The sequence below is a fragment of the Rhopilema esculentum genome, chromosome 7 (assembly GCF_057945365.1).
Source record: "Rhopilema esculentum isolate cy_ngs chromosome 7, ASM5794536v1, whole genome shotgun sequence".
NCBI lineage: Eukaryota > Metazoa > Cnidaria > Scyphozoa > Rhizostomeae > Rhizostomatidae > Rhopilema > Rhopilema esculentum.
The window spans coordinates 7,187,342-7,200,000 of NC_142821.1; the positions used below are offsets into that span (position 1 = coordinate 7,187,342).

The window sequence follows — 12,659 nt, forward strand, 5'->3', positions numbered from 1 at the left end:
GATTTTCGTAATTAGCCAATCGAAATTAACCAAATAGTGTTAGTCTTGCAAATTCCCTCGATGGGTGACGATACTTCCTCCCCCCCCCCCCTTCCTCGCCTGGTCTAGCAAGGTTGAGGGTGATAGTACTATGGTTTCTTGATTTTTTTTGTCACTCTAGGACCCAGGTTTTTGAGACAGTTTCTTATGAAATTAAGGTGTAGTCTTGAAGCTAAAAAACAGAATGTTGTATCACGTGACAATTTCAACGGGCATTCTTAAGAGGGGTTGAGAAATTGCGTTGTTTACGATGGAGTTAAGTGAACTAGAGCTTGAGTGTTTTGATCTTGTTTTTATCTAACTAATTTCTACGGCATCTCTATAATGTTACACAAAACACAAACATTTCATGATTTTCAATGCCTTTGACTGGTTGGGAATAAAAGTTTTCCAAAGTGTCAACAATTCTTTACAACAAGTCTCTATTCTTTCCTACTGTAAAGAAACATTTATCAAGATGTGAATTTAAACCTTACCCCAAGTTAAAGAATTTCACACTGAACCCCAAATAATGGGACTGATTGCATTAGAATCAAGAAACTTCAAATGCAACAAGTGCTTAGAATTGCTTCAGTGTTGAGATACAAACTACTGAATGTCCATCTTTGTTTCTGTAAAAAATGATTGTAAATGTGAAAGTTGCGTCTGCAGGAATACCATCATCCATTTTTGAGATCACAGTCCTCTGAGTAACGAATAAAGAGAGAAAGAAACAGGGCTTTAATTGACAAAACATTATAAACCACTTTTCACACCACATTACGACTAACTCACAAACATTTTATTTGTGGGAACAGGTTATATGATAATTGAGCATGGGTATCGATATCAACGAAAGTCTCAAATATGTCCCGAAAAACTCACTCGTTATAACGTCTTACAATTATATCTATTTTTAAAGCTAACGATACAGTATATTCCCAAAAACTTGAGCCTCCAGAGGGTGATAAAAATTGTTGATCGATGAAAAAAGGTTTTTTGTACACTAGTCCAGTTGCTTGGAATGATATCCAACAACTCATTATAGATATCAGTCGATTTCATCGTATGATTTAAAAAAGAACTGAGATTTCACATTTTGAGATAGCAGGATTCAGCTCGGCACGAGCCCATGGAAGATCAGGCAATGTATATTTTTAATCTCTGTGTAACCTTTTATTGCAATGTAGTTTTCTGTTTGTATATCATAATGAAAATGAATGAAAATAATGTTCAACAGAATGTTCGATTCATCGGGAGTTCCAAAGTATTGGCGATGGTTCAATAGGAAGGCAAACACAGCAAGGGCTATAGATTTATTTGGGGTTCAAGTTATCAAGGTTTCAAGTTGCAGGTGATTATACTGTATTAAAATATAAAATATATTCGTTGTTCAACTATAAAGCCTATACACTATCAATTAAGTACGAAATTAGATTTATAAATATTATTTTCTAAATCTCTGCAAAAAATTTCTACAAAAATAATATCAATTTCAAAGAACTATAAGACCAGCTTCACATCCCCATACTTCTTTTCAGTAGGACCTAAAAGGCATTCAAAACATTTGATAAGTAGACAATGAACTAAAAAGGGTGGATCCGAATCCTTTATAGACATTCTAGAATCTAGATGAAGCACAAGGACTTGATTGAAGTATTTGTATTAGTATTAAAAAATGTTCTTAAAATATCATTAAATAGTTTAAGCAAAAATAATAGTATTCAGTTTGGGCTTTGTTGCTCGAAAAGTTTCAATAAATGTCTACAATATTGGCTCGAATTCGCAAAAGGATTCTGGGAAATGTCAAATCACAAACTTAAATATGACTGATTCTGTCTTTAGAAATAAATGCATGGCGTACGTGAGATTTTATAAGACAGAATCACGATATTCAGTCATTGATCGTCCTGCCACAGTCAAGTATGTGCGCAGACACACGATCTGTTATGACATGTTAGAATATCGATTCTGCCTCTGTCTGAGAAACGTCTTCCCAGCTTCCGCTCAAAGAGAGGCACTCTGATTTGTAGCCTCTCGTGTCTCCCGTGCGTCGTTTTCGCCGCCGACTTTTCTTTGCAGGCAATGAGGCAACAGTTGGCAAATTGCTGCGACCTTTTTGATCCAGGAAACGTCTCATAAAATCTCCTTTCAAAGGAGCTGATTGTTTCAGCTTTTGCATACCGCTGTAATTTTGATTCCTTGCATTTGGAACAGCTGATGTTTGAGATGTTTCGGGGGTAGAAATGCCCGATGAAGGCATACGCGTTGACAGATAGGTCAATAACACTTCATGGATTTGGTGCAGCTCCGTGCGCAGCTCTTCAATTTGCCTATTTCGAATCATAATATCAGCTAAAATGCTATTATTTGCAGCTGATGAGTGAGCAGGACTTTGCACCACTGATTTCCTACCTCCATGCGTGGGCTCAACGTTACTTTTAGTATATGTCTTTAAGTTATCCTCAAGAGAATCCAGTCTGTTTGTTATTTGGTGTGCCATCCGGTTAAACTCTGTCCCACCTTCACCGCCATCGGGTCCTGAAGTATGAAATACTTCCTGCAACAAAAACAAAACCAGTTTTTAAATTTTCTGCAGGCCTCCTTGTGAACTCAGATAAAACATTACTGTTTTCATTCAAGTTATCAACGTACTGCACCCCCCTTCCCCCTTAAAATATGAAACACATCAATTGTATCATAGTTTTGCACAACAAATATAAAATATTCTTATGAACAGGAATGTATTACGAAACACTAACAAACTTGGCATATCTAAAAAAATGATATTCTGCTTCATCACTGGTTTTTATCGTCACGTGAATCAGAGAAACGAGATTGATGTCAGCTATCAAAATTTTCAAAATCAATTTTGTGAGGCTATCATCGATATGCATAATACTTAGCATCCCAATATTTTTAAAATCGTCTAGATGTCACTGGACGTTGTTAGAATTTTACAGATACTTCCGATTCGAAAATCCCGAGCGAGCAGTCATATTAAATTATTACTATATGGAAACTAAGGTGCTCCATTGCAGATGCATTAACCCTTGGCAATCTATTACATTTGTAGCAGGGGGTTCAAGCATGTTCAATGAAAATTCAACGAAGAGTTTATAACAAAAAAGCATTTGGAAAATTCCTCACCAGGGGTGAACATTCCTCTTGGATATATTTCTCTGAACGTGATTTGCGCTTTTTGCTTAGTGCATTTTCAACTTGCAATATTGTGGTTGCCTGGAGTAGAGCTGCATTTGCCAAAGCGTTCTGGTAAACTCGTGCAAACGTTTCTGACAATAAAGCGATATACAGGTTCATGCAAACAACAGACGCGATAGCAAAATAGCTGCCAACAAGAACCTAGGTGCAAGAAGAATTTTCGTTAGCAATGATCAATCTTCAAGATAAATAACCCTTAATGCAAATTGATACTTAGAATCATATAAACAATAAGACTTTTCCATAAACGAAATGCTTATGCAAAAAATAATGATGGGATTTTGGCCACAATATGATGGATCTATAAAAGGGATTGCTGATGGATCTATAAAAACATTAGAAGAAAATGCAAAAACCTCTCCTCTCAAAACCGACTGCCCGATAAATCGATATTTCCCTGCTTCGAGCTTTAACAGTTCTCTAAATATTTCTTGGTTAAGCCAACCAGCCTCGAGCTTTGATAATTCGAGCAAATTTCGTTTTCTCTTGAAATTTTGAATTATCGGGAAAAGGCTTCTTGATAATGGCTTTAATTCTCGGGTCGATGCTATATGGTACCAATTTACTGTCTACTACCTGCATCTTTCATAATATAATGTTTTCGCCATATCCACCATAGCGGCAAAATCTTAAAAATTTAAAGAGACCTGGGCACCATAATATTCCCGCCATATTTAAGTAGCGTCCAGACTGCGAACCATATCAAATAGGAAATGTCCAAATATGCGTTTCAATGCACGTCAAGGGAAGAGAGCAACGTTCCTTGTGACACAAAAAGAACAACTTAAAAGTCTGGAAATCGAAAGGTAGGCCTCTTACATTCTGCAATTTTATCAGTTCTATCGAATAACTTAATAACCAATAAAGGTCACATGACAAATGCGCGGTCAAACATGACACGTCATCCAACCAAGTTGTTTTGTGTATTTTCCTAACGCGGCTGCTTAGTTAATCTCTGAAGAGAGAGAAAAACGTTGAAATATATAGATACACCAGCTTGATTGAAAAGGTGCCATTTTTTCTCTGAACGTTATTCTTCAAGAATATCTCACACGTGCTCCTCAAGATGACAAACATCCCAATATAGGCACTAAGATTTTTTCTTCGTACCTCTCAAAGATTAGGCCCACAATATAAAAATGGTAGGTTAGGCAACACGATTTGCAGGATGTAATACTCTAGTGTCTCTAACAGACGGGCCCCCGTGTATTAATTTCAGAAAAACTTGCCCTCCTCTCGTCGCTTATTAGCACCCCCTTCTATTAAATTTTACAAATCTGTCATGACCAGAACACGCAATTTTCACTTGTCAAAAATTCCCCTTGTTATGTTATGTGGTAATTTTTTGATTGTCATAATTCCCCGTGTTATGTTTGTCTATCTTCATCTCTAACCATCTATCTATTATCAAGTAACCAGTGTCACCATCCTACTAATTCCATTGCCTTTTAATAAAAAGATTCACCAACATCCACTCCTTCTATTAGCTCCCCTTTGCTATTGAAATTTTCTGACATTTTATTGAAAATTGGCAAACCTGAACACCCCCTGCTATTAGCAACCACCTTGTATTGAAAACTGGCCGACATGAACACCCCCTTCTATTAGGACCCCCTTCTATTGAAAACTGGTCGACATGAACATCCCTCCTTCTATTAGCACCCTCTTTCTATTGAAAATTTGCCGGAATGAACACCCCCTTCTATTACCTCCCCCCTTCTATTATTGACCCTAGAGTATTTGCTGGGGAGAGTTCCCGTACCATAGGCGAGAGAAGTTCTTTTATCCACTCACCTAGCTCCTTGCATGTAACACATGAACTTAATTGGGTTATCCTACTAAGTTTCGGTATAAGAACGAATTCCTAGCCGAAAATTCCAAGTCCATTTCTCTAGGGTAAGGATTTAGACAACTAAGCTAAACCATTTAAGAATATTTCATTCCAACTTGGAACTGAAATTTTGGCCAAGGTGGTTCGGATAATCCGATTAACCTCGTGTCATACACGTCGAGGAGTTTTTTGACTGCATCAACGAATCATAGGTCGCCTAGGATCAGGGAACGCTCTCCTAAAAAAAGACCTCAACCAAAACATGGTACCTCTCCAGATTGTTCATGTCCGCCGAAATGTTCCTAAATAGTAACAGACGAGGATCTCTTAACGTAAATATATCTTACTATCTGCAACAATGTTTCATTTACCGAGATGACATGTTTCATGCTGCGATCCGCGTTGTGACACATGTTGTTGCAAGGAAAAGTGCATTTTGTAAAACTAGTTTTAGGGTTTACTGGTATTCGAAACCGCATGTTTACATTTAGTGACAAAAATTACGCTCACCTGTGCCATAAGTTTATCAACAGCAACAAGACCGTCAAAATTAAAATCCGCAATCAGAGTTACCATCCAGACTGAAAACGTCAAATCGTTGAACTTTTTCCAATCAACAGACTCGGCACTGGCTGCTTCCATTTTCTGGGCATTTTTCTCTCCACCAAAGATTATCCAAAATGCACAAACATAAGGTATGAAGAACTCGAAAAACAAGAAAGCAAATCTCAGCGTATCTTGCATTACGTGGCCTAACATCGTAATAAACGGTCCTAAGGATTTGAACGGTCGACATGACTTCATGAAGTGCAGCCACATGAATATTAGTGCAAGAGCATAGACCCTAGGATGTAAATTACTTGCGGCCTTTTCATTTGAAAACACCGCTAAAACGCGTGTTATGATTACAGCCAGAACGGCAATGTATGTGAGCCAATCCATAATATTCCAAGCATCTTTAAAATAACTCGTTTTGGCACATTGAATTCGTTTTATTTCGCTTTCAAGGTACTGTCTCTCGTCAGGCCATCGAGGGTGACAATATTCTAAGTCCCGCTCAAGTTCCCGCACACGCCAGCTCTTGTACGTCCGTTGGTCTTTGCGTTGTGTTTTAACCTCCCAAATTTGCTAAAAGTAGAAAAATTACAAATATGGTTTAACGATCGAATTCTGCTTCTAGTGCACATTCTCTACTTTTTTGCACTTCGATACTTGCACTAGTGCACATTCCCCTATCAATACTACGTTTTGCAAATTATTCATTGAAAATTTGGCGTAATTTTGACAAATTACAAGAAAACTGCCGATGAACAAAAGATTTAATATTATATGCAAACATAAATTAGCATAAGAGAAACCATTTTGGGTTTATTGCCTCTACAGAAGATATCTGTAGAAAACATTCAAGAACATGTTTAAAAGTGAACACAAGACATGAAAAAGAGAAAATAAAGTATAGGGATGTAGAGGGGGAGAAGATTTGAGAAAAAGCATTTTACTTTGTGAAGGTCAAAAGGTGATTAGCGTGACTTTCTGTACTAGTCAAAACAAAACCAGTGTTGGAAACGTTTGGCGATTTTCTAATGTTCCATTCCTTTTTAAACATATACTCATCAGTCCACATGGACATCTTTCCAGGAAAAGAGGGTTATAAGGCAGGGCCACCGAGAGCTACGTCCGGTTCAAGTGCAGGCCCAGTTTGAAACCCCTTCCTATCCAAAGCAATAAACTTTAAATGCGTTCAATATGGGTGTGTATAATTTTCTTAAGCACTGTTAGACTTTCCAAGTACAGACAGGATTTGTATTTACCGCGCTACTAAGAGTCAGCTTTTAAATTGAGAAGGGCCTAATATCTAGGGATAAAAGCAGCCTGGCGTGATTGGCTTTGGATTGATGAATCAGTTTGGCATTCTTTAGTGTCTTTAAAACCAGTAAATTTAATAATCAGGCTGGCTGTTCTTAGGCTGGATTGTTCTTAATTTGTTTTAAATTACTAGGGTGTAAGCAGTGCAATTGCTAGCTATTGCGCTCCAGGAAGGTGTTCAGGTCTCGTTTGCCAACAACGTGATTCCTCATTTTCGAGATAAAACGTTGTTCTCAATTGCGTTTTGCAGAAGCTCAGTCTCAGCTTGTGTAGTAGAGTAGGTCCCAGGCCCCCCCCCCCCTGGGCAACGCGTAACGACACCATGTAAACACGTGTGTGAACACAGATTAGAGTTTGGCTTGCTGTATGAAGTCTCATGTCTTGCCTTGGCCTTCCACCTCAATATACGTAAATATTATAGCTTGTTCTTAATTTCATCGTAAATTTTGACCAATTTTGAGGCTCGTGTTCTTGAGGTAAAGGTATCGAAAATCGCCAGAAATGAGAAATTCTCTCAAACTGAAAGAATAAGTCTTTGTGTAAGAAGAGAACAATGACACTTAAGTTCATAAAGTATATTTAACGACCGGAGCGCGAGCGAAAAATTTCTACTTCCAAGACAAGCGGCGTCAAATATAGGAGAAGGTTATCCGTTATTTTCTGTGCATTGTGGAAATAAAGGGAAGAGGTGAAGATTTTAAACAGATCCTGATTTTACATGTTGCTCTACCCTTCATTAAATTAATGGATCCAATATATTCCAATATATCACACGATAACCTAACAAAGTTGCATTTTGTACATCATTGTACTGTATTGTGCTGTATTGTGTTTTAATGTGCTGTATTGTGCTGTATTGTGTTTTACTGTGCTGTATTGTGCTGTATTGTGTTTTTATATTGTATTATGCAAAGTTCTGGAATATTTGTAATGTTGGATGTGGAGGCAACTCGATAACGTTCTGTTTTTTGCGTCCAATGATCAACTTGAGTTTTTTTGTATTTGTTTTTATTGTGATAAAAATATATATATAAATATTCCAATTAACGATTCAAAGTATCGGGTACTTAACAGACAGAACGCTTAATATCGTTAATATCGCCAAGACTGAATAATAGAGAGGGCTTAGTTACAAGTGGCCTTAAACAGAAGATTTACCGATATAGGACACACATAAGACGAAAGGCTCTGTCTATTTGTAGGGAAGTACCCGTTGCTTTGAGATTACTTGTACAGGGCTTTGATAGAAGGAAATAAATCTTGACGCTTCTGAGATCTGTCTGTTAATGGCCATCTCCGTCAATGAAGGTGTACTGATAGGGCTTTCGTTGCTGTTTTTTGGATTCAGTGAAGTTGTGATTAGAATCTATAATAAGCAACTAATATGTCCGAGCAAAGTATTGAGGCGCATTCTAGCCTTTTATGTCGAGAACCTTTCATAACACAATAGGGTATTTTGTTCATGTTTGGCTTTAGAGCCTTGGTTTCGCATATATTAGCATAATTTCATATTGAACAATTCTAATTCACACTGTCATATATTACAATGCCATGTCAGATTCAAACAAACAACTGGAAGGTTGAAGAAAAGACAAAAAGGAAGTATAAAATAAATAAACAAATAAGACAGACCTTTAGTATGAAATACAGTGTCATCATACATCCAAGAAACTCTAGAATAATTCTCCACCAGAATTTGGAAGGAGGATTGTAGAAATTACCATCACTTGGAAGAAATATTGCAAGCCACGTCCATATCATGATGTAAACAAGATGAAAGCTTGCACCAAATACTGATGCCCATTTGCCAAATTGATTCCACTTAACGCTGATAAGTCGTTGTATTACAGGGTGCATCAGTATTTCAAATTCCTGACATCGAACTGCCACCTTTGAGAAACAATTCACAATATTATTCTCCATTTATACGATAAAATTTGTCAAGAAGCATCTTGCAGAAAAATGTTTGTGTAAATTTCTTGATCATTCGTTACGATGGTTGTTACTTCCAGGTTTCATACCAAACATCAACTTATGCAATAAAATTCGTCTACTTGATATGGTTATGATACAGTAACTTTTTTAAAATGGTCGTTGCCTATCATTAGGAAGAACTTACAGGTGAGCGAAAGTCAGCCAGACTTCACAGTGCTCCTTAGACTACAATCTGCTTTGACCAAATAATGAAAATAGTAATAAAAATAGTAAAATAGAAATGAAAAAAAAGGAGAGACGCACAGCAGAAAGCCATGTTTAGCAATGTTCCATGTCCACACCCTTTTCTTTTTATATAAACACACTCTCTCCATACTTTAATAACATTCTAAAACACGTTATCATTACCACTACTTTTCAGTGAAGTAAAAGTCCTTGACCATCCGGATGACAATGACTACTACAGATACTCATTGCTAAACCATACATTCAAATATCTCTCATGTAACCCAAATCAATACATAAGCATATGTTGCGAGGCCGTAATCTTGTACTAATAGAATTAGTTACAAAATCTCATATGTAGTATCAGAAGCTTACACAACACAAATCAGAAAAAAAATTATAAATTGACATAGTCAACCAAGATTATCCAGGGACGCCTGAGAAGATGGGCACGGGGGGTCAACCGCCCTTGTTGCCATTTGATAGGAAGGGCAAGGGGACCAGAGTGCCCTGTCCATTAAAGTGCCCATGAAACCGGCCATTTATAATGATCAGCTAGATTCATACGAAATTCTGAGTGTAGTGTCTGATTCATGACGACATTTCTCAAAACTTGCAAAATAATTCCTTAAGCCAAAAGTCAGCCTATGTTCAAGCTACCTACAGAAGATCGAAATAAAATGGAAGGAATTTGTAGAAGCTGGAAATTATCTTTTAAATACCCTTTTACTAAAGCCTACCCACCCCCTTATCCCTTGGTCGTTGCGGTGTCCCTGCGAGCATCGAAACATAATTAACCAAACACCCAAAAAACGAAAATTCTTAGCGTGATAAACGCAGCTAGCAAATATCAATCTTTGATTCCGAGAGCTGTGGGAAAAATTTTAGCTCTGTGGGCACGTCTCTTTCTCTTAAAAACGGGAAAACAAGACAGTTCTCTATCATACCCACATACAGGCACGCTGAGAGGCCGAAAGCGGGTCAGCGGGCAGATTGCCCTGGGCCACAAGTCTCGTAAGCGTTGCATTCTATCAACGAGGAAACATTAGGTTGATGATTTCTCATCGATAGGAAGAGAAAGATTTTTACATGCACAATATGAATGTTCCTTCTTCATAGAGAACAATTTCGCTGGAGAGGTGGTCCTAGTGCTTTCCTGCGCCTCTAACCATGCTCATTTTCAACGAATTGTTATGTTGCAATCATGATAAAAAATTGAGGCAAAAATTATTTTGGAGATACCTCAACAATCATTCTACGAACTACTACTTTTGAAAGGCGGAGAGAAACCCTTTGGGGGTAATGGAGTGTCTTGAGACTGATACTAATTTAATTGATGTGCAACGAGTCGTGAATTAACCATCAGCAATAATCAGAATTCTCTATAGATTAACATGCCTCGGATGAGAAGCATTAGGTAAAAAATATAGAAAAATAAAACCTTAGTACCTTGAGTGGAGTAGTCGGGCACTTCCTAACCTTTATACCGTCCTTTTTCATCATTTTCTTGTGTTTCTTAAACTCTTCTAAATCTTTCCACTCCGATGGATCGTGCTCAAGATGACCAAGGTAATAATATTCTTTGCGGAATGCCCTGTCAATGTTAACGAACTGTTCTAAGGCATCTTTTGCAACTTTTGGCATCTTCTCTATCAGTAATGAAACAGCGGATAGGCCACTTTCATCAAAAACACCAGCTGGGGCACCTCGTTCGATTAAATATCGAGTTGCCTCTTCACGAGCTGCAACAAAAGAAAGTTAATCACGAATGGTTGATTTCTATAATATTATGATAATACGGGCATTTGATATATTTTGATGGGGATGGGGACGGTGGCGGAACGGAGGCATCTGTGACCCTAAGGAAAAACACTGAGACAGTAAAGGATGCATCGGTAGCACTTTTTACAGACTGCAAGAAAGTCCTATCCAGCGCTGCAGAGCATCTCAAACACAAGAGCAAAATGTGAAAATGGAGTTTTTTCTCGTTAACTTATAGAATCTTCAAGTGACAAAATTTAAAAGTTTTTAAAATGGGATGGCATCTAGCGATGTCTTAAAACACTGATATAAAATAACTTTCGGGCCCATTTTTGGTCGGGGCCCCTTAGCTATCGAAGTATGGTCCGCTAAACTGCGTTACGCCACCGGTGGAGAAGGGGAGTCCTACAGCGATGAACTGTATTCGCTGGTTTTAACAAATGATACGAATGTCTTTATTCGAATTCCCAAGTAAAGCTGTTTAGGCCGTCACACACGCACCCTTTGCTAAATCTAACTTTGGTTCTGATGATCAGAGGAAACAAAGGATGGTCAATCAGCTTCTTCGGTTACACAGCTGTCTCGAAGAAGCTACAAATATGCGGATTGTTTACAAATGAAATTCTTTCTGCTAAAGACGTGAGATCATAACTAAGAAACTTTGTAAATGTATTCTCCAAAAAAAATTTTATAACTCTATAAAGCACAATCAGTACATGACAGAAAATAGTCATTCTTATAAAATTCCTGACTGATAGACCAAACTCTAATGAAATTCGCAGATAGCACTCTAAACGAGGGGCTTATTTCACAAAAATCACTTAAGGGTAGAGGTTTATTCGAGGGGGGCGTATTCAAAGGTGGGGGTTTATTTCACAAAAATCACTTAAGGGTAGAGGTTCATTAGAGGGAGGCTTTTTCGAAGGTGGGGGCTTTTTCGAAGACTTACAGTATTTACGTTTTTTGATATTGCGAAAATATTCAAAATGTATGATTGGTGATGAAATGAAAGAAGGGGTCTATGAATTTGAGGAAAGTGTTGAAATTATTTATATTAGTAAGTGAAATGTAGAGAAAATATGTGAAATACGGAGCAAGTACATTAGATATTGGCCTAAGTAGCCAATTCATTGTGAATAGATAAAAACTCAATAAAAATGAAATAACTTGCCATTTTCAGCTGCAATGAAAAGAGGAGTCCGCTTTTTGTAGTCTCTATCATTAACATTAGCATGCCAGTCCATCAGAACTTTTAGTGATCTCACAGCATTAAATTTAGCAGCATAATGGATAGGTGTCTGCCATTCACCCCGCGATTTCGCATGGATGTTTGCTGAAATATAAAACTACGTTAATAACTCGTTGTTCAAACTATCGTAGGTATTCAAATAATGAAGGAAAAAGGGGGAGAACGATAAAAAGTCTGGGATATAAACTACAACGCTAACGTTAGATAACGCTTTAGAGACGGGCGTGTATTGCTGAGGCGCGTATGATTTCGAAGAAGCTTTTCTTATTGTTGATTAATCTCAGTTTTTTGAGGTTTCCTTGACGTAAAGATGGTTTCTTGTCCTGGTTGGGATAATTGCATTTACCGACATTTTCGAAAAGTCTAATGATCCAAACAAAAAGCCTTGAAGGTCTTAGCTCACACCTCAAGTAGTTTTTAGCCACTTATACTACGTTTTGCTTGTCTGTCATGGCTCCAGTGCACATATCAAGAGCAGTTTCTAGGACAACAGATGATAGAGGCTTAGTTTATATCAGAGGTGCTGTAATAAAAGCCAAACCCAAGACCAGA

At 37.6% G+C, this 12,659-nt stretch overlaps 1 protein-coding gene across 1 annotated transcript in view; it reads right to left on the reverse strand.

Moving 5' to 3' along the window:
* Positions 1–758: 758 nt before the first annotated feature.
* LOC135683708 (uncharacterized) overlaps positions 759–12,659 on the reverse strand; it is a 15,811-nt gene continuing 3,910 nt past the window's right edge. Inside the window, exons 2-7 of the mRNA XM_065199045.2 lie at positions 12,030–12,191; positions 10,547–10,839; positions 8,570–8,827; positions 5,582–6,199; positions 3,169–3,381; positions 759–2,578 (exon numbers count right to left, since the gene is read on the reverse strand). Coding sequence (XP_065055117.2) covers positions 1,976–2,578; positions 3,169–3,381; positions 5,582–6,199; positions 8,570–8,827; positions 10,547–10,839; positions 12,030–12,191 — 2,147 coding nt within the window. The 3' untranslated portion in view covers positions 759–1,975. The remainder of the gene's footprint in view (positions 2,579–3,168; positions 3,382–5,581; positions 6,200–8,569; positions 8,828–10,546; positions 10,840–12,029; positions 12,192–12,659) is intronic.